The sequence below is a fragment of the Ambystoma mexicanum genome, chromosome 1q (assembly GCF_040938575.1).
Source record: "Ambystoma mexicanum isolate Mex_15411 chromosome 1q, UKY_AmexF1_1, whole genome shotgun sequence".
In the NCBI taxonomy this organism is placed as follows: domain Eukaryota; kingdom Metazoa; phylum Chordata; class Amphibia; order Caudata; family Ambystomatidae; genus Ambystoma; species Ambystoma mexicanum.
Window position 1 is genome coordinate 1,290,961,245 of NC_090922.1, and position 21,497 is coordinate 1,290,982,741.

General features: G+C 47.7%; 1 protein-coding gene across 2 annotated transcripts in view; it reads left to right on the forward strand.

Annotated features, from left to right (window-relative positions):
- Positions 1 to 21,497, forward strand: part of USP24 (ubiquitin specific peptidase 24) — a 2,799,104-nt gene that overhangs the window by 821,144 nt on the left and 1,956,463 nt on the right. For both annotated transcript variants that reach the window (XM_069642114.1, XM_069642115.1), the window contains exon 34: positions 6,724 to 6,886. In XM_069642114.1, coding sequence (XP_069498215.1) covers positions 6,724 to 6,886 — 163 coding nt within the window. The remainder of the gene's footprint in view (positions 1 to 6,723; positions 6,887 to 21,497) is intronic.

A 21,497-nucleotide genomic window follows, 5' to 3' on the forward strand; every position in this document is an offset into this window, starting at 1 on the left:
CGGGTCCTCTCTTTGCGGACGAGTTGTGATGCAAGCCAGTAGGTTAATTTGCTGCGTAAGGAGAATATGCCACCAGAAATGTGGAGTTTAGCCACCAGGTACACTGGTGTGCTAATCGTGACACATGCAGTCTTGAACAGTATCCTGGCTTGGAGTGGAAACCAATGTAGTTTGCATAGGATCGGGGTAATTTGTTCAAGTTTCAGGGCTCCTGTGATTAAAAACGTGCTGCAGCGTGGTGAATAGTTTGGGTGGGTTTGGTTTGAGATGGCCATCATCCAGTCCTGGATGCAGACTGCCTAGGTAATCGTGGAGAACGAATGATGTCCTGCGCAACTATTCATTCATGTACAATTGAGTATCGTCTGAGTATTGGTGGACGGCTATATTTAGATATTTGAAGAGTGCGCCCAGAGGCCCCATGTAACTGTTAAAAAGGATTGGTGAGAGGATGGAGCCTTGGGGGAGTCTGCATGAGACTTGGAGTAGGTTAGAACTGAACAAGTCCATATGGCCAGCCTGGTGTCTGCCTGAGAGGTAGGAGGTAATCCCGTTTGGGACAGTGCCAGAGAATCCCATCCTGTCAGGAAGGAGGGAGAGAAGGATTCAGTGGTGTCGAATGCAGCCGAGGGATCAAGGAGGCCCAGGAGGCATGATTTTCCGTATCCATGATTTGAAGAGCATCGTCCATCACCTGGATGGTGGTTGTCTTGATGCTACACTTTGGGCGGCACCCAGACTGATAGTCATTTAGGAGGTATAGATGTTCGATTCTGGCGAGTACTTGTGTAGCAACTGCTTTTTCCAAGATTTCGCTAATAAACTGGAGGTTTGTAATGGGCCTGTAGTTGGCTGGGTCATCTGAATCAAGTTTTTTTTTTCTCAAAAGGTCATATGAGACCAGTCTTGAGGGTGTCCGGGAATGATCCATCTGCGAGGGAGACATTGATGATGCTGAGTAGCGCATTGAGTGCCGAGTCTGTCAATTGTGTAATGATTAAGGCCGGAGTTATATCGTCGGAGTAAGAAGTTGGTTTGAGGGAGGCAATCATTTTTAGGAGTTCCAGGAGAAAGAGAGGAGAGAATTCAGTACAGAGGGTGGGCAGTGTGCATGCCGGGGTGCAGGGGATACTAATGCTTTCAGAGGTTGATTTGATGGTCTCTCGGATTCTTCCTAATTTTTACAATAAAGAAATATTGATTCTTTTTCATATTACCAGAGTTGCTGCTACCTTAGGGTTTGGTGTGGTTTTGGTGCAATGCTTTATTACTTCAAAGAGGGCTTTGCTCCTGTTAGAGGCTGCCACAATGCTGGTAGAATAGTAAGCAGCTTTGGCCTTGGTAATCAGAATCCTACGGTTTGCGCACAGTTTTGAGGTTGGTGAGGTCTCTCGAGTTATGGTTTCTGTGCCAATGTTTCTCTAGGGCTCTGATTGAGCATTTTTTGGAGGCTAGCTAGGGGTGTAACGTGAGGCAGATGGAGTTGTCTTAGCCCAGCTGGATTTTAGGGGGGCATGAGTGTCCACCAGTTTCCTAGCAGAGTTGCTGAATAATTCCAGGACAACTGTGGCATTCCCTATTGTGGGTAAGTGTAGGGGAGGATAGGTGAATAGGACCCCCCCTCCCACTGCATCTCCCACCCTGGTGAAGACTCATTACTCGTCGGCAGCCCACCAGCCCCCGGGCCCAGGCGGCAGGGTGGCTTCAGACCGACACGTGAGGCTGCACCACCACGTTATGTGGCAGAGCACAGACGCCATCTTGTACTAAGCCAACTCCATTTTGCTAGAAACGTTCAGATCTAACCCAGGCAGAGCCACATGCACACTGAAAGCTGCAGCTTGACCCCCACTCGACCGCGCTCAGAGGCCCGCACTTCCCCCACTCCCCACCGCATTGCAAATCCGCTGAGGTCCCGTTCTCTCGAGCCACCAGACACGAACAAACAACAAAATAAAACACTGCAGCTGTTAACCTTCCGCAGTACATCATTGCCCCAGCCATGAATGGGAACATTAGGAAGTAACTGAAACCAGCCCAAAACCTGCATGCCCTGACCCTGTACCAAACCTCCATCATTAGACTGTGTGGCGCCCTACACCCCTACCTACCCTGAAAACTCTTGTAATGTGTAGAAACCATTTATGTAAGATGGCATGTTGACTAACGTTCGCTGCTAACATGAAGAAGAATGGGTAAAGAGTAGTATGCAACAGACATTGTTTATAATGTAAAGATGTACAGAGACTGGCTAGCTGATGACAATATGCAATAACATGTGTTGCCCTCTTTATACATACACCTGCCTAACACTACCTCATGTTCATATGTCAACTATAGATGTGAATTGTTGTGCTAAAGGGTATGGCCCCCAGTTAGTATCCCTTCTAATGCAAATGCATAGGAGTCCACTTAGAGACCCCATGTGTTATTCGCCCCTCACCCACGGGACAGTATACCGGCTTGTGCAGGATGCCGCGCACAGAGCTGCAAGGCCATCTCCCCCTCCTCCCGCCCTGGCCCTCCAGAGATAGCTAGTGTTCAAACAGCACAGCCTTGCCTCCCCTCCCGACCGTGCTGGACCCATTTCAAGCATCCGCCTCCCCCATGTCAGAGGCCGCCACAGCCTGACTCCATGACGTACGAGCTACCTGGTCCTAAATCCCACCGTCTCTCAGGCACTAGTCACATGCCCCCCACGGGCCCGTGGTATCTCCGCCGACCCCAAGTTAATGGCCCTCAAAAGGGGGGCGCCAACCCTTGTACCAACAGATCGTAATACCATCCCTTACCAAATCTACCAAGACAGGGTGGTCAAGTGACCCCTCCCATGCCCCTGACTATGCACATGGGACCAGATTGTTTGAACCTAAGGTATCCTCAAAACTGATGTATTGGAACACTTCAGATTGCATATCAATGTTCCTGTCTGCGTATTGATCTAAGGTCAGTGCTTACAAGAGTTGCAAACCAATGGAAGCATGAAGTGTGACGAATGGGTGTGAATGTGTGGCCAAAAGGGCAAATGTCAGTTTAGTTACCAATCATCGTTACAAGGCATGTCCGGCCCGGCACTCCACCCCGATGAGCCCAGCTGACCTTCCAACCCCACGTGGCCTAGCACCAACGTCAGCCAATCCTGGAGGAGCAGCTATCTACTGTGTATACCCCCTAGACATCACCACCCAATCCCCACGATTATGTGTCCCCTATAGCTTGTGTCACTCATGACGTGTTCTGGAAATAAGTAGACCTGTCTTAGCTATTGTCCGACAGAGCGCTCTCAGAGTTTGCAGAGTCCTTTGCATGCCCTATATTGATCTATATAAAGCTCTTTTGATCTCACCCGCATTTGGTCCTGGTCTCATTCCCCTCCTGGGGTGTGTCCTTTATTGCCTCTCACTAAGGGGGGTGCGTTTTTGGGGACGCTTACATTCAGAAGTCTGCAAAGTTTACTTCTAGCTCATTGACCAGGACGGTTTTGAATGGAAACCGTGACATTAGGCTACACGGCCCCACAGGGTTGAACCTAAGAGTAGAAGGGGCTGTTTTGTGATTATTCTAAAGAGTACTGTCTATGCATCTCAGTACTTACCTGTGTGTACTGGCCTTTGAATTAAATGTTGTTCTATGTCTCCTAAGGTAGAATGCAGATATCTGTTTTAAAAGGGTTTTGTGTGACAATATTTAACTGGAATTTGTTTCTCCTTGGTGTGTAACTAAAGGCCTAATCATTGTATTTTTATACTTAACTGCCTTACTGGAATTACTAGTTTTGCTCTGTGTGGACTCATTGTAGCTCTAGACGACTCTCACACTGTTTCTGATACTAAACCTTGCTGCTCTTCTACCTCACCTTGGTTGGGTTTGGCTAACCTGAGTGTGTTCTGTGATAAATCCAATGGCGTTATCACTGATCCCCCGGTGGTAACCTCCTCCCATGTGGCCAGGGGACGTCAGCCGCTACCTGATCTGGACCTGCGGGTGGTATATGAGGGAGGATCACATGGGAGGAGACAGCCTCCGGGAGATGTCATGGCTTGTTTGGATGAGACATGGGATTCCCAATTTGTCCATGAAGGAGAACCCTTGATACCCAATACCCGAGTGGCCTATTGCCATACATCTATACCCAATTTAGGGAAAATGGAGAATCCCTTTCCCAAAAGCCTATAAGCCAAACATCCATCCCTGTTCTAAAATGTAAAAGCTCCACGACTGCCCTTTCCAGTTCTAATTATCCATCATATAGAACTGGCTCATCATACTGAACCATTGAAAGTAATGTTCCAAGTAATCTGTATCAATGAACATCAATGGACGTTTCCCACAATTACTGAGGTACTGGGACGAGGAAGAACGAAGGAGCAATTCAGAGCAGAAAGTGCCTCAAGCTCAATGTGCATTTTAGTTGTTTTCGCAATGCACCTGTGTGTGGGACATTTAGAGATTGAAGACAAACTCTAAAAGGCTGCTGCTGTTTGGGAGAAGTCGTTGCACCTCTCTGCAAGGCTTGTGGAGCTTGGAAGCATGAATTGATGTGGCAAAGCCGAGCGGCTCACCAGCCAGGAAGCAAAGAAATGCTGTTACGGCAGAACGCACCGCTGGCATGCCGGGAGCCAGTGGAAGACTCATGGGTGTTTGGCTACCAAAGAAAGCAGCGTTTCCCCTTCGAGGACCTAGAATAGGACAGGCGTGCAGAAGCGAAGCCGCGAGAGGGATCAGAACGACACAAAAGCAGTCCAGAGTGGAATGTGGGTGGCAAAACATTTCCCGCTTACGCAGTCATGGAACCGAAGACGCCACACAGCTGGTGAGTCAACCCAGGCATAGTGGGAACCCCAGGGCATTTCAGCAACTGCGCCATGTACAAAATATAACGATTAAAGCCGCAGAAACAGACAAAGGGACTAATTGAAAACCAAGAAGGCATATTGCAAATCAGGGCGCAAGCCATATAGGAGTGTATAGAATGCCAATATGAGGAGAATCTGAAACAAATGTATCAAGGAGATGTAACTTACCAAAATAAGAGGTATGTGCAACTGTGGTAGTGAAAGAGGAACCACGTATGAAATTAAGAAGTCCTGGAAGGCAGGTAAACCAGGCAGTTACAAGTGTGTGTGAATTTCAAAAGCCCTGGCCGGAGAGTATACCCGGTAATCACAAGTGCATAAGAAGTGCTGGCAGTGGAGTATACCAGTCAGTTGCAAGTCTACAGGAAGTCACAAGAAGGAACTGTTTGCTAAACAAAAAGGAACTTTTGAAAGAAGTGGAACTACAAGGCTAAGCAGCTTTGTACATAACAGTATTGTTGTGGGCCAAGAAAGACACAAAGAACTGTTAGGTCAAGAATCGTTTGCATTATTCAAGAATCCAGGGCAAGGGAATCGCCCTCTGGAACCAAAGCTCTTCGACCTTGGAGAACTTCTATGTTGGAGCTGTTCAATTTTCCTTTATGAACTCTTTTTGCAATCACCTATGGTTAAAGACATGTCCCTTTTCACCTTATAGTTTTGGATTATAGTGTGAGTCAGAATAGAACTTTTGGACACAAGGACATGCCGGTCAGTTAGCACAGCGAGTAGAGCACTCGCTTTGACATCGGTACAGAAACTGCTAACGCAGTTTCGAATCCAGACAGTGCCAAACTCAGCCTTTCATCCTTCCTTGGTCGATAAATGAGCACCACACACCGTGGGTAATAAGCGGTGCTCAGATGCCTGAGGTTTCATAGCGCTATATAAATGCAAAAATAATTAAGTAAATAAGGACAGTTTTGATTTTGACATCCTGACAGACAAATCCTTAGTTTTTAGTTTTAGGTAAGGAAATTCCTCTTAGACAAGGTTCAGAAAGACCTTTTCCCAACCCTTTTGTTTTTAATACGTCTTTAACCAAAAACATGGCATCCTGTCCAGACAGATTTACAGCATACCAACAAAAAGCACATCTGCAACACTTTGTTCTCAACTTGTTTCTTATATGGTGCAAATCTGTCCATTGGTTTTCCTTCCACGGGGGATGGATCGAAGCCCTTTTTTCTCTATATGCAAATTAATGGGATTAGGTGAAAATCTGTTTTTTAAACCTTAGAACCGTTTAATAATTTTTCACCAAAATTTCCAGTTTCGAGACACGGATCTGTTTTGAACATTTCATCCAAATAAGTCATTTGAAATGTATTAGCAATATAATTTTGAAAAACTCCAATGTAAACCAGTTTCACCTTGACTGTAGGGCGCTATATGAATGTTTATTGCATTGATGATCCCTAACAAAGATGAATCCGTTGTGCATTTGTTTGCAGCCTTGAACTGTGTCTTGGGTTGAAGAAGCTCTTTATAAAAATAGCATTGTCTTGTAAGAAAAATCAAATTTCCTGGAACATAAGGCTTGCGTTTGAACTAATTTGCATACACACAATACTCCTCTCATGTGGCTCTAAACTGGGGATGAACTTCCAGTGAAGGCTACTGGGTGGTGCTGTGGCATGTTTAACTTGGCTGAAGTGACTTTGAATCACTCACATGCGCAGATACCCGCATACTCTTATTCAATATAGGTAGTGAAGGTTTTTCACTTGCATATACTTGTTTGCTTTGTTAGAATGAAATACATGGGGGGAAAGCTTTAAAGAATAAACTGTGCTCCTTTTGTTTTTTACTTTAACTGATTGTTTGTTATCCTGCACTAACAAACGTCCTTTTTCCTTCCCTTCAGACTATGGAAGTAAATGATTTCACTTCCACTGTAGCTTGTTTTATGCGACTATCATGGGCAGCAGCAGCAGGACGCCTTGACCTGGTTGGCAGCAGCCAACCTATTAAAGAAAGTAATAACAGCTTATTTCCAGTTGGGATTCGGAAAAGGCTAAGCAGCTCAGGTATAGTAAAACAAAAGCAATTGTTTCGATATTGAAACCACACCCGCTTCCTCACATGCACTCACCATCCATTCCACACCCACACAAACACACACCCCAGCACACAACTGTTTCCTTTTGCCATATAACAAAGTAGGTGTTCATTGTTTTCTCTCCTATAGAAGGAAGAACAAATCAATTATGTCAGAATTAGACCCTTTCACAATGTTAATATCCTGCAACTAGTTTCAAAGTCTTCTTTGCTGTTAGCTAGCATCTGTGGTCTAAATGTTTCTGTACTGTTAAAAAGGGATTTTTAGTTTAATTTGCATATAACTTCATTTCCTCTTAACGCTTTTTGTTAAACCCCTCAACTCTAAACTCTTTCCTTGTATGTAAAATGCCTCGCCTCATAAACAGCCACTTGTCTATAGCTCAGCCATAAATGAGCCCCTTCTTTTCCATATTTACCTTCTATAAGTGTCTTCCAGGAAAGCATTTTCTGTTATTGATCCTTTGCATGGAGACTTTCAACTTGAGACAGGGTCAGAACTTCAACCAGTCAGGGGGGTAGGGGACTCTCGCAACCTGAAGTAGCAGGCCTACCACAGTTTTCTTCAGAGCCAGTCCTACCCAGAGTCGAGGTGTGGGAGTTGGGAGAGCGCCAGTCTCTGCCTCACCTATATTTCTTCCTTTTGCATGAGAAAGGTACCACTGTTGGTACCTATTCCGGCCAGAATTCGATTTATCTCACTTCACGACTACCTGTCCTATGGGGCCATGCAGCAGATGATATGAACTGGCATTTGTAACACGCCTAAAGTGAAATTGCTGGCTTTGCGAACAGATCGGAAACGGCAAAACTGGTCCAGCAAGCTATTGTAACATCCCAGAAAGACTTGGCACCGACACCACAACCCACCCTGGAAAGACTTATCAAGCGCCATGCGTTGGAAAGAGTGCAGGACTAAACTGCAGATTTAAAGTTTCCCAATTCCAATGGATTGTGTTCTGCCGTGGATTCCTCATCTTAGATATATATAAATCCTGCTTTGACATCTTGGAAAAGTTTTTGACAGCATAGGGCGCTCCACTGCATCAAGTCGATGTCCCTCAGTGGATAGCATTCTCATGTCTGGACATCAATGACATTATAAATAGCATGCATGGTCCCCGTTGCCTCAGTTCTGTTTTTCCACAGCATGCTCTCGGAACGCCTCAGTGAATTGAACGTCTTTACTTTTGAGTAAATCTTCATGATGGCTATACCGAAGACTGTCTTTGAGAGATGTGCGGACTGTAACTCGAAGATGACGAACACTGATTCACACAGGATTTATCTCTGGTGCATTGGAGAAGAGCACAAAGTTATCACATGTGTCACCTGCCAATCGATGACAAGTAAGGCCTTGAAAGAGAGCAGGTGGAAACTCACCCTAGGTCGGTCGGTTTCCAAGTATCTGTCTTCCACACCTTTTGAAGAGAAAATTGTCGCAAGTTAGGAGCTCCATGGCTCTAAACATTCCAAATGCTGAGGTCCTGGGGTGACTCTTGTCACTCTTCTCCGTCGTCAAGAAAGAAGTCGAAGAAACAATGATGTTGTTCCTCATCTTCTGGATCCTCGGCTGACAAGAGTCGGGTGCGTTTTCCTGATAAGACTGCTTCAGTGGCCGAATGGGGAAAGTTCAGTGAAAGAAATGGTGTAAGTATTCCCGAATGCAGCCCCGCCTGGTCCCTTGAAAGAGCTGAAAAAGTTCATTAATCCCACTGCGTCTTCCAAGACTGGCAGGGAATCCAGTAAGGCTTTGAACCGCTCACCAAAAAGCAAAGACTGACTGAAACCTCAGGGATGTCGTCTCGTGTAGCGTTGGCCACAGAGACAACATTGAATCAAAAACGTCTGACTTTCTCGTCGAACGAGTCGAAGGGACCTTCGTCAACCTCAGACCCACCTTTGAGCTTCAAACCTCAGTCGAAGACCGATTTCTTCAAATCCTCTAGGTCCATTTTTGAGGAACAAAACGTTTATCCCTTTGGGAATGAATATTTTGGAACTTCTAATGTTCCAGAAGCATTGATCTCGGATCAATCCTGTCTAGAAAACCTAGCTACTTGTCGGAAGGAAGCAAGTGTTCTAGGTACCTCCCCAGAGGCTAGATGTGCGTTTTCACCCAAATGCAGCCTATAGAATGGTCATGAACAGGTTGATCGATTATTTGTTTGTTTGTTTGTTTTATTTCTAATGCGCTCCAGACCCATAGGTAGAAGGGCGCAGCAGGTAGGATAATGCGAAACTTACATCGTTACAGATTATACAGGATACAGTAAAAGTTATACATATTATACAAGATACAGTAATAGTATACAAATGTGCAGGACCATCATCGTGCAGGTCGATGAGTTACATAGAAGATGGTACGCATAACATATCTGTTTTGGGGCCGTCCTGATAAGGACATTACTCAGGATGGTCTTAAAGACACCTTGGATAGAGACCCTCCTAAGGTGCCTATGCTGCCCTTGCATACAGCACTAAAAGGAATCATTTTGAAAAACTGGCAAAAACCTGACACCACTCCGGCTGTGAACAGGGAGTTGTTGAAGAAATACAGACCGACTACTGTGGACCGTGATATTCTTTCCAGACACTCAACAGCAGAGAGTTTGGTGGTGTAGGCAGCTACCCCCACTTCAAAGGCCATAACTTATCTGGCCCCATCCCTTTCCCCCCCCAGCCCAACCGGATAGGCACGATTAGAAGTAGGACGCACTAAGATATTCTCTGCTGGAAGCATTGCTTCAAAAGCCATTAATGCATATTGTGCTCTGGCAAAATACACCTATACATTGTGGAATGTAGTTTCCCAAGCTGCAGAAAACATTCCTGAAGGTGAGATGAGAGATGGTTCAATAATCTCATTAATGATGTTAAAGAGGCCTCTTGCCATTCCCTTCGGTCAGGCCTTGATGCGTCAGACTACTTTGGCTGGTGTATGGGCTCTAATGCGATTATCAAGGAATGTCCATGGCTATGCAAGTCTGGGTTTGCTGCCACTGTCCACTCTAGACTCTGGATATGCACTTTGATGGGTCTAACTTATTTGGGCCAAAGGCATACAACAAACTTCAAAGGCTGCAGCAAAATCCTTTGGGACAGTAATTGGTCTGCTGCAACAACACCCTCCTTTACAAGCTTCGAGAGTGTGTTCCTTTCGGGAATACTCCTTTTTGGCCAAAGAGGAAGAGGTCAAGCTACCTGGAGACGAGGACAAAGGAGGCTCACACGTGCCCCAAGAAGCCGTGGATTAAAAACTGCTCGGGCAGCAACCTCTTCATTGTCCTCTGCCAGAGCCCCAGAACCTTTCTGAGCACTTTGCTCACAGAACCCCAGTGGGAGGCAGATTGACTCAGCAACTCATTACTTCTGATGCATGGGCACTACAGACAGTATCCCAAGGGTACTGTCTCCCATTTCTTCAAAGACCCCCATATTGTCCCCCGAGCGAGCAATCTCTTTGGAAACCAGATCCGCTCATTCTACAGGAGTTTCTTTCTCTGTTGGAGAAAGATGCTGTGGAGAAGGTACCTGTAGCAGAACAATACCACGGTTGGTACTCCACCTATTTTTTGGTTCCCAATAAAAACATAGGACTGCGACCCATCCATCAACCTTAGTCTCTTGAACTAGTTCTCAGGAAAGACAAATTCAATATGGTCACTCTTTTGCAGATCCTCCCGCCCTTCAGCTCCAGGAATGGATGGTGTCACTAATTCTTCGGGATGCTTACTTTCATGTTCCAATACATCCCAAGCACAGAAAATACCTGAGGTTCGACATTGGCAGTTCTCACTATCAATTTTGAGTACTGCTTTTGGGGCTCACCTACGCCACAAGGGTCTTCACCAAGTTGATGGTGGTGGTGGCAGCGAATCTAATTCACATCTTTCCCTAGATAGAGGATTGGCTGATAAGAGCCTGTTCTTCCAAACAGGCTCTGGATCATCTCAACAGCACCCGCCACTCTCTCCACAAACTGGGATTCTCCCTCAACTTCAAGAAGTCCCTGGTGACACCACCTCAAAAGCTGCAATTCATTGGAGCAGTCCTGGACTCTTCCGCGGGAAGGCTACGCATCCCAGGTTTTGGGCTCAACATATCCTGCAGATGGTAACAAGATTTTGGAGCGCCCAATATGTACCGGTAGTTGATTTCCTGAGCTTGCCGGGCATCATGGCATCCTGCAGTTTCCTGTTGCCAGAACCACTACTTCCCCACCCCCTCCTCCCCCCTCCCCTCCAAAGGATGAATTCCCTCCAGTGGGCCCTCAGATCCCAATAGTCACAGTTCTTCGGCATGATGACTGACTTTCTTCATGTCCTGAGCAATCACGCGCAGGATCTCCTGTGGTAGGCCTGCGAAGAGAACCTTTTCCCGAGTAACCTGTAGTCACAGATGTTTCCCTCCCGGGATGGGATGCTCACATGAGCGGTCTGCACATAAACCTGTTTGAGCTGAGGGTGATCAGACTTGCGCTGATGGCCGTTTTACCTTACATACAGGGCGTTAAGACCGTCCTGATAATGACGGACAACACAGTGGCCAAGCATTACCTCAACAAAAGAGGAGAGGCACGGTCACTACCACTGTTCATGGAGGCAATGCGTCTCTGGGTTTGGGCGCTACAAAATGGGATCTCAGTCGGCGGTTCACCTACCCGGAGTAGAAAATATCATGAACTCTCTGAGCAGGCATGTCACGATCTCCCACTTTTGGAAATTGATACGACAAGTTCTTCTAGAGATCTTCAACCTTTGAATATCTGTTCGTCACTAGTATCAAAAGGAGTGCAACCTGTTCTGCACCAGGGAATTTCCTCTGAGAGGTGCTCTGGGAGACACCTTTGTAGTAAACTGGAAATTTCCACTTCTGTACACATTCCCACCAGTCCCCTTCATAACTCATGTCATCAGGAGGTTGAAGTTCTAGAAATCAATGATCCTAGTTGGACCAGGAGGAAGTTGTATCCCGACCTTCTAGATATGTCCATCTGCCTTCCATTCCGCCTTCCCCCTACTCTCCCAAGAAGGAGGCCATCTTTTTCACCCAGGAATCTGATCTCTGAACATTCATACATGGTTTCTGAGAGGCTAAGATATAAAGATTCGGACCTCCCAAAAGATGTTATGAAGGTGTTGCCTTCGGCTAGAAGAGCAGTTTTGCAGCTGGTGTAGAGCTAAAGATATAGATCCTTTCCCTTGCAATACACATGCATTGCTTTCTTCTTTTTTTAAATGTGAATTGGTTGATCATGGTAAACCTTCCACATTATAAACTTAAGAAATCAATAGAATAAAATCATGCATGTTCAACAAACACACATTACCTAACAATTCGAAGTGAACCCTCATCTCAACGTCTTCTTTTCCCTTTACATTTGATTAATTTCACATGATTCTAATATAATTCATAATCACAAAGCTATAGTCCTCAAAATGCAAAGTAAAAATGTCCTCTAATAATCCATAGTTAAAATGGTTAAGCTTTTAAAAAGGGAAGAGTCATTTAAAAAGGATACATGCAGATCATTAAGTAGAAATTTCCAACGCGTGACCATTGATTTAGTGGCATCGTACAAAGATTCATTAAAAGACTGAGTCGCAAGTTAATTTCGCAAAAAAATCTTTACCATCGTATCTCAATAAAATGAATAAGATATCAAAATGTTGATACCGCTATTGACAATGAAGTCTCATTTCCACTTGACAACCTTCCCCAAAACTCTTGTGTTGTCAGTCACAGCTCATTATCAGTAAATCTGCCGAACAGTAACAATCTTTTGCATTGTTGCGCCAGCGATCAATACATGTTCTAAAGTTTGTATGTTTTCTTTCTGCTTAAATAGAGCCCAACGGTTGGGGGTTTCACTATGTTTTGGGCCAATATATTGCATGTTACATGTGGGAATCAAATTAAGTATAAAGCAAAAGGAATTGCATCCTCCAGTAAGCATCTTGCTGCCTTTCTCCAGCCTCCATTATGGAGCGTACGCTTTAAGTTTTGCACTAACTGCAACAGGAAATTCCCATTGGTAGACAAACCTAGTTTGTAACCACTGTCTCCCTCGTGATCAACTTGAGTCCTGTTGTACTGCGTGTAGCTCTTTAGGCCAAAGAACATAAAGGAGCGCAGAACCAAAAGGTGGGTGGCATATGCCATGCTGGCGGAGTGGGAGACGGCTGCCGGGATGTTTGAGTTAGACCAAGAATGCCTAGTCAGCCGAGACTCTGACTCAGAGCTCGAAGACACAACTGTGGTACCCTCCAGTTCCCTCACGCCTGTTCCCAGCTTCAATAGGCAGTCGCAGCTATGAGGAAGGCCTCTGGCGATGCCGATGTACACACACACACACACACCTCTTCCCATAAGCAATAACCCCCCCGAGCTATACAGCGATGACTTAGTCATCAGATTGCTGCGCACCGTTGGTTGACGCCTACCGACAGCACGCCAACCACACCCGCATGGTTTCAGCCGAAGTATTTACCACATGGCGATCATACACACTGTGGCGAACGGTGCACATCAACACTGCGTGACGGCTGAGGCGGAAATGCCGAAACAGCTGTCAAGAAAGTTAATATCACATACTCTTACGTCCCGACCCCTTTCCTCCATACTGTATGGGCATCCCTTCCAAGGGATGGGAGACAGAACCTTTTTCACCAGAAAAAAACCTTCATCCCCTTTAAATTTAGAGGCGCACAGGGGAGCATGCGCTGCCCTGACTCCACCCTCCGGTGCCACACTTCAGTCCCCTTTTCTGCGACAACGGGAACGTGCTGAATTCACCAGCGTTCCTGGGTTTGGCTTCGGCCAAGTAATTCCACACGCGGATACTACTTCTCTTTGTCTTCTTTTTTGTCTTTTTGTCATTCAGGCACTCGTCCTCAGGTGTCACGCTGCTCGCCGGCGCATGTCGACTTCTACAGGGTTCAGCAGGTGTCAGCCTGCAACGGGCTATTCCCAACTTCAGACTCCCACGCCCTCTGCCTATGTTGCCTTGGCCCAGACCACAGTTGGCAAGCTTGTTCAGTGTGTGGCTCGCTGTCGCCGAAAGCTCTGAAGAACAGACTAGCCAGGTGGTGGGAGCTCTTCCAGAAGTCCCCTCCAGAGGACCTCAAGAACTTTGTGAAACATGATACCAGACCGGTTAGGTCCTTCTACCAGCACATGCACTGAGGCGGTTGAAGCTACCGGGCTCCGGGCCGAGGGATCATCAGATTCTCCCGGTGACAGTGTTGAGGGACCGAAAGGTTCTTATACCTGCTCTTCAACTGAGGGGCTCCGCCATTGTACCAGCACCATGGCTGAGGGGCTACGCCTTAATACCGGCAATATGTCCGAGGGGGCACCTAAAAGCAGCTCTACCGACCCCTGGGTCGAGGGTGCCACACCTATCGAGCCTAGGTCTGTGGAGCAGGGTAGGCCTTGTGATCCACACGCAAGAGTCTTGGACGAGGCCGGGCCCAGCGGGCTGAGCAACACCTCTCAGGCACATGGCAGGCAGCTTGACAAAATGGCCGCTGCGCCAGACAGAGGAACCCGTCCAACGCCATTCCAGGAATTCGGCAAAGAACGAGTGTCAAGGTGGGACTGGCCTCAACCAGGTATGTGGCCTACAGTTTACTCCTCTTTTGCACAGGGCACCCTCTTTGCGTCCATAATGACGGGGTATGCAGCAGCTCCCCGCTCCCCCGTCGGCAACCCCTGCCACCTCCTCTGCCAGTGAAGAGGTTCTTTTCGAGAGGTTCCTCAGCCTAATGAAGTCACCTCGGATGGGGGTTATCATCAAAGACGCCATCAGGGAAGTCCTTCTCGCAATGCTAGCGGCACCACAGACGCCGACGCCAGTGCCCCAGGCCTGGGCGCAGCCGCCTTCTCCGGCTTCCCAGCCGACTCCTCAGGCTGCTCTGTACCAGTCTCCGCCGCCTCCTCAGCCTCCAGCCGCGGTCCCTGTACCCCAGCCTCTGGCGTCCTATGCCTCCTCCTCCATACGATCCCCCAGATCCTAAGGATACGGATGAGGAGGAGGATCCGGACACGCTATCTTCAGCGAGGGCCTTTCACAAACGTCTTGCTGGGCTGGCAGAGTATCTGGGCCTGCCCCAACCCGAGGTCGAGCAGCCGGCAGAGGGGATCCTGGCTGAAGTCCTCACGCGATGCCCCTCTGCCAAAACAGGGATTCCAATGCAAACCGATGTCTCCCTGGGCAAGAAGGGTTGGCTCAAGCCCCACTCGGCCCAGCCGGTCAATCGACGCCATGTACAGACAGATGGAGGGGGATACACTCTTGCTCTCGGCCAATCCTCAGCCCCACTCCTCAGTGAGTGCTGCGGCATCATTGTACAGATCAACCTCAGGCTCCTCCTCTGCGGCGCTGCTAGTCAAGGAGGAGAAGATCTTGTAGGCGCGTACGGCATGAAATCGTTCTTTTGCTGTTTCTTGGGGCGGTCACACCTCCTCTACTCTTCACTTGGACTACGGTGTTCCGCAAGTTTCTGTCCTCGACCCTATCCTATTCTCACTTTACACCTCCCTTCTTGCCCCCGTCATCTCTTCCTTCGGCACCTCAGCCTATCACAGGCCAATCTCGAGATCATAAATGGCGCCAGGAGCAAGGCTACCAGGGCCCAGTACAAAAGCAAATGGACCAGATTCTGCCTCTGGGCAGATTCCAAGCGATTCGACCCCCTGGCGTTCACCTTGGACGATGTGCTCTCCTTCTCGGCGTACCTCGCGCACTCAGGCGTGCAGGTGGACACCTGACGCACATACCTCGCAGCCATTGGGGTTTACAGGAACTCGGAGGAGGGCATCTCCTCCTCCAAACGTATCGTCAAGAAACTTCTGACGGGCCTCGCAAGGCTCTACCCACCCGTCAAGAGACCGCCCCCGGTGTGGGACCTTAACATAGTCTTGGGTGCCCTGGCACACAAACCGTTCGAGCCAATGGCGTCCGCGGACATCAGGCTGGTCACCATCAAGATGGCCTTACTAGTCGGCCTCACCTCGTAGAGTCAGCGAAATCCAGGCGCTGGCCGCCTTGGAACCATATACTACCTTTCACAAGTACAAGTTAGTCCTGCGGAGACACATAGCATTTCTGCCCAAGGTTTCGTCTGCTTTCCTCTTGAACGAGGAAATAGTCCTTCCTACATTTTGTTCCCGATCCCAAACACGAAGCACAGAGAGTGCTGCACTGCCTGGATTTCAGGCACATTCGGAGGGTCAAGACCAGGCTATCAGGCCTCTAAGGCTTCCATATCCTGCTGGATGGTCTCTGCCATCAGAGAGGTGTAGGAGGGCCAGCACAAGCTGCTGCCGGCCAACATGCATGCCCACGCAGTCAGGACCAAGGCAACGGTTATCGCATTCCAGCTTTCGGACAGGCGGTTCTCAGGAACCTATTTGTTTAAGGGTCTTCTACATTCAGTTGTAATCGCCCATAGAGTATGGAGGAAAGGGGATGGGACGCAAGAGTAATTATAAGTTACTCACTGTAGTGACTAACGTATTCTTAGTCCATAGTCCCCGTTTCTCCATACGTCCCACCAACCCCCCCCCCCCCCCAATAATACCTGGGACCTGTAGAAGAAAAGCAAATCATTATTGAACGTATTTGGACTGGGTGTAATGTACAAGATAAAGTACTACCTAACTTTTCCCTTTCAGGTTTCCCAGGTTTGGAGGGGGTCCTCACACAGTCTCACTATTTAAGTCTAAAGAAAGTATACTGCCAATCTTCCTAAACTAAACTGCCTACTTGGCAATTCTCATGCTTTTAAAAAACTGTCAACAGTTTGTGCATTTTTAATGAATCCAAGTATAGTGTGGTACCACATAGATTATATATAATGTTGCCATTATTAGGATAGTGTTGCCTGAGTTCAAAGTGTGTTATGATTGGTGTGTATATTTACTTGAACCTTATTCATCTAAATCTTGATGGTAGTAGAAAGACTGTGTCACATAAGTGTGTGGACATTCCTTTGTGGGGGCTTGGGGATTCATTGTACTTAAGACCCAGCCTGTCTAAGCCTTGGTTGCTCGCCCATAGCGATCCCATAGAGAACCTTGTCTAGGGTGCTCTGTGCTCCTACCCCAACCATATAGAAGGCAGAAAGACCCCCTCCAGTCTTTACAGTGTATATAATAGCAAATGTGTAAGTGCAATACTTATGATTTCTTTTTAAAGAGTTTGTCTAAGGCCTAAATAAATAATTGTATTTTTATGTATTCTCTGTAACTTGCATTCAATGGATTGCATTCTCCGGCAGATTCTTCATCTGATAGATATCCCTTTCAGCTGCTCTGAAACTTTCTGACGGGGGGGCGGGGAGACATAGTACGACTCAACGCCAGCCATCGATGACTCTTAACTTGGCCGTGTCAATCCGGATGCGACGTCGGCAGTATGTATATCGCGCCACTACACCCACGTGCCTCAGTTCCTTTTTCCTGCATGATGTTTTCGGAACGATTCACTACAGTGAGAAAAACTCTTGGCACAACGCCGAAATGTAGGGGCCTAAAGCATCAGGTTTTAACTGCTGTCAGTACTGCGGCTAAAAGATGTCCATCACAGACCGACACAGTATCTGCGTGTGGTGTCTAAGGAAGGAACACGTCGAGCAGTACGATTCCTGTCAGCCAATGAATCCGTAAAACAATCCTGAGAATGGTTGGCGAGGTTAGTACTTGTAAAGATTTCTCTTTTAGCAACTTTCCCACCATAGTTCTATTGACCCCCAACATTTTTTGCTTTTGTCATGACGTTTTAAGGGAAGTTAAGTGCAATGGGGATACTTTTATATCACCCAAGTCTTTTTATACTTGGGATTTTTGGTTACTTTTGTATGTTTTAAAAGATGGTTTGTTTATTTGTGATTTGGACATTTTTAGTGTGCACATTTGCGTTTACTGTATTGCTACTAAAAGTGGCTACTGCCCTAAAATGGCCATGCCGTGGAGGAAAGGCATCCCCTGTTGAAAGGTTTCAGAGCAGCTGAGCAACCTATCAGATGAGGAATCAGCGGGAGAATTGCAATTCCACAAGAATTTTGCTTGCTCTTTTACCATGTTGTTGTTTGGCCTTCTTCCTGCCTTGCCAGGTCAAGAAATCCCATATAAGATCATGCCCTTGCTTGGGAAAGCTTTAGCTTTTACGGGCTAGTTATGTTCCCGTGTGCCCCACGAAGTGGGTGGGAGTGTCTGGTCCCATTCCTGGAGCCAGAGAGTCTGTGAGTGGGGCATGGGTGAAACCAATGGTTGTCCCTGATTGGACGCTGCTGGCTGTTTGAATGGTGCAGATTCTTACCACTGGTGGACTTGGCTTGGCTGGATTTTGTACAAGAAGTGGACTCCTGCAGCCATTTCTTCAGATCAGCATTGGAGCCAAGGATCCTGTGTTACAGCAGCTGACTGAAGATCCGAAGAAGGCTCCTGAAGCTGCTTTGCATCCCTTCCTGCGTCTGGCCCGGTGAAGCCCTGTCGGACCACCCGATCTGTGAAGTCCCTGTGCAGTGCTTCAACCCCTTTACTGGTGGGACCAACCAGTCTCCACATGTTCCTGAGGATCCAGCCATCGTCAATCCTTGGATGTGTGCCTGGACCACCCGGTGGACTGATGCTCGGTCGTCTGCTCTGGACATCACGTTGGTCATCGTACATATACTGCATCACTATGCCCCTGTACCGCAGTTCCTTTTTTCTGCACAATCAGCAAACCTTCTCATGAGGAACACTGCGCTTATTCAATTTTTCACTCGTCTATTTCCTTTCACTCGACATTTGTCGAATTCGTTTTCACTTGACGTTTGTCGAAATTGTTGTATTTATGCGAGCAGCCATGTCTGTACCCTTGATCTCAGGTTTCCAGCGGCAGCACAGACTGTGGTTCGAAGATGTCGGTGACTGACCCGTATGAGATATGCATGTGGTGCCTCGGCTCCAGTCACGACGCCAAGAGTTGCACGTCTTGTGGCAAAATGAACCCAAAGTCGTTGAGGGACCGGGCAGCGAAGCTCGGACTAGGCTGGCCGCTTCCAAGTCACTTGCATGGTCGACCGTTCTGCCCTCGGAGGCTGAAATGGAAGGACCTACTCCGGAGAAGGGAGAAGAGGATCGGTGTAAGACCGAGAAACCGACGCGTTCCCGGAGCCACTCGTCATCTTCCTATCAGATGAAGAAGCGACGCCACCGCCACGATTCTGACTCTTCTTCCAAATGTGGTAAGGATGGTGTCCAGAGCCGAAAAGGAGGACTCCCAAATGTTGTAAATGTTTAAGAAGGCAGCTGTGGGTGCGGGAGAGCCCCTGATACAGCAGACCCTGGTAGCTCCAGCGGAGCCTGGTGACTCTGACCCCACAGCAAAACCAGTATCGATGCGATCATCGTCTGCGTAGCCTTCAGCCTCTGTGCCGAGCAGAACGGTGCTGCCTTTGACGTTGGGACTGTCCCTTGCGCCACAGGTAATGATTGTCAATGCCCCCTCAGTGCCTAAGACTTTGTCTGTGTCGACCGCCAAAACCAACTGTCAACCGCCGTTGAGCGGTCTTCCATGCCGAAATCGAAACCTGATTTTTTTCGGCTCAATGGCAGACATCGTTGGCTCTGATGATGGCCATATCCACCCCATACACTCTGGAGCTGGTGGTACGGACTATTTTGTCAACCAAGCACACCTCAGTGCTTTGGCTGAGGTACTGCATGACGCCAGCAAGTTGGACACATCTTCGGACGTCGAAATGCAACAGGCCCATCGTTATGCCCATACCAATGCAAAGTTCAGGGCTTTAGTTGATAGTGTTGTGGATACCCTGGGATGGAATACCCCAGCCCAGCCAGTACAAGTTTGTTTACGACCTGACAGACATCCTCGATTAGGGTCCAGCCACAGAAAGGGCTATGCCTTTCAACACGGCTATTGCAGATCAAATTGCCACCTTAATGAAAGCTTGCTTGCACCCTACCTCTGGTCACCTTAGCCCATACTAAGATATATAGGTAGGCAAGAATAGATCCCTCATTCCTTTCTTCTCACCCGTCACCGGAGGGGTTGGTGGTACAGGCGGCCACGGTGTCCACCAGACCAGCCACTTCCACATCCAACTTGCCAACCGATAGAGAGGGCAAGAAAGTAGATACCTTAGCGAAGAAAATATTTTCCTCTGCTAGCATGGCCTTGAAAAAGTGGTCAATGTCTCCTGTAGTTTCACTAAATACGTCTACGCCTTGTGAAAGGCGATTGAGCAGGCTGCCCAGTACATCCCATGCGGATAGGTTTCCTGCAGTTGGTGGACGACAGGAAGGACGTGGCCAAACAGTCCTTGCAGACGGACCTGGATGTGGCAGACTGTTTTGGACTTTCAATGGGTTCGACTAAGGTTCTCAGGAGGCAGGCTTTCGTTCACTCTTCTCACCTAATGTCCAGAATACGCTTCTTGACATCGCTTTTGATAGTGAGAATCTCTTCGGCCTGAAGGGCGACGACTTTTTGGAGAAGTTCAGAGTCCAAGCTTGCTGCAAAGTTGCTCAGTCTAGCTGTGCAACTGCCTGCCTTTATTTTCTCATCCAGGGGTAGAGGCTCTAGGCACTACATCCCCTACGTGTAACGCTCACCTGATTCCCACGGAGGCGCTGGTCTTGGCAGGAAGGTGTCTGTGACTCGAAGAGTGATGTGCAGGACTCGATTGGCTTCTGGGGTCGAACCTCTTCGCATTCTGTGTCGAACTCGTAGGGTGAGGTTTCTGCAGGTGAAAGAATATGGGGGTTAATGGTCTGGGTTGTTCAATGTCCCTCTCTCTCTCTCTCTCTCTCTCTCCTAGCTTCTCCGTAGAGCCCCCAGGTCAACGTGCTCACCTTAGATAGGTGAATGCTGGACTCTCCATCTGCGTGTGGTACAGGGTGCCGTTGCCAGTTCCTTCACTGGTGAAACATACGGCTCTTGAACTCAGAGGATCGTGACCGTCGTTAACTGCACGAGCGGTGAGTTTCCAGACACCTTTTTAGTCTTTATAGTCTTTAGGTGCGTGGCACGTTAATATTGAACAGTACTCTGTATAATGCTTTTCCCTTTTTGTCTTGCAGGACTCTTGAGATGGAAGATGGAGTGAGCACCTGGAAATGCGTAAGTAAATGCAAGTGCTCTAATTGTCTTTTTCCCCTTGCAGCTTAATTCGTGCTGAAGAGGCGCCGGAGTATTTGCAGGCGTTCTATTGCGACGAGCGCGATGGGCGTAAGTAAATACCTGTCTAATGTCTCTTCTTTTGTCTTTCAGAAGTTGGGTTGCAGCGCTGGAGTCCGCGGAATGCCCGTAAGTAATAACAATGCTTTTGTCTTCACAGGCGGCGATGCAGCGTGAAGAAATCCGGAATTCGCGGAGTGCTGATAAGTAATAACAATGCTTTTGTCTTCACAGGCGGAGGTGCAGCGTGAAGAAATGGCCGCAGCCGATGGATCAGGTGAGTAAGCACTGCGAGTAAAGGTTGCCTTGCTAACCTGTTGTTTCTTGTCTTTGCAGGTGCTGCTGTTGACTGGATACAGGAATGGTAAGTATAATTCTTGCAGGTT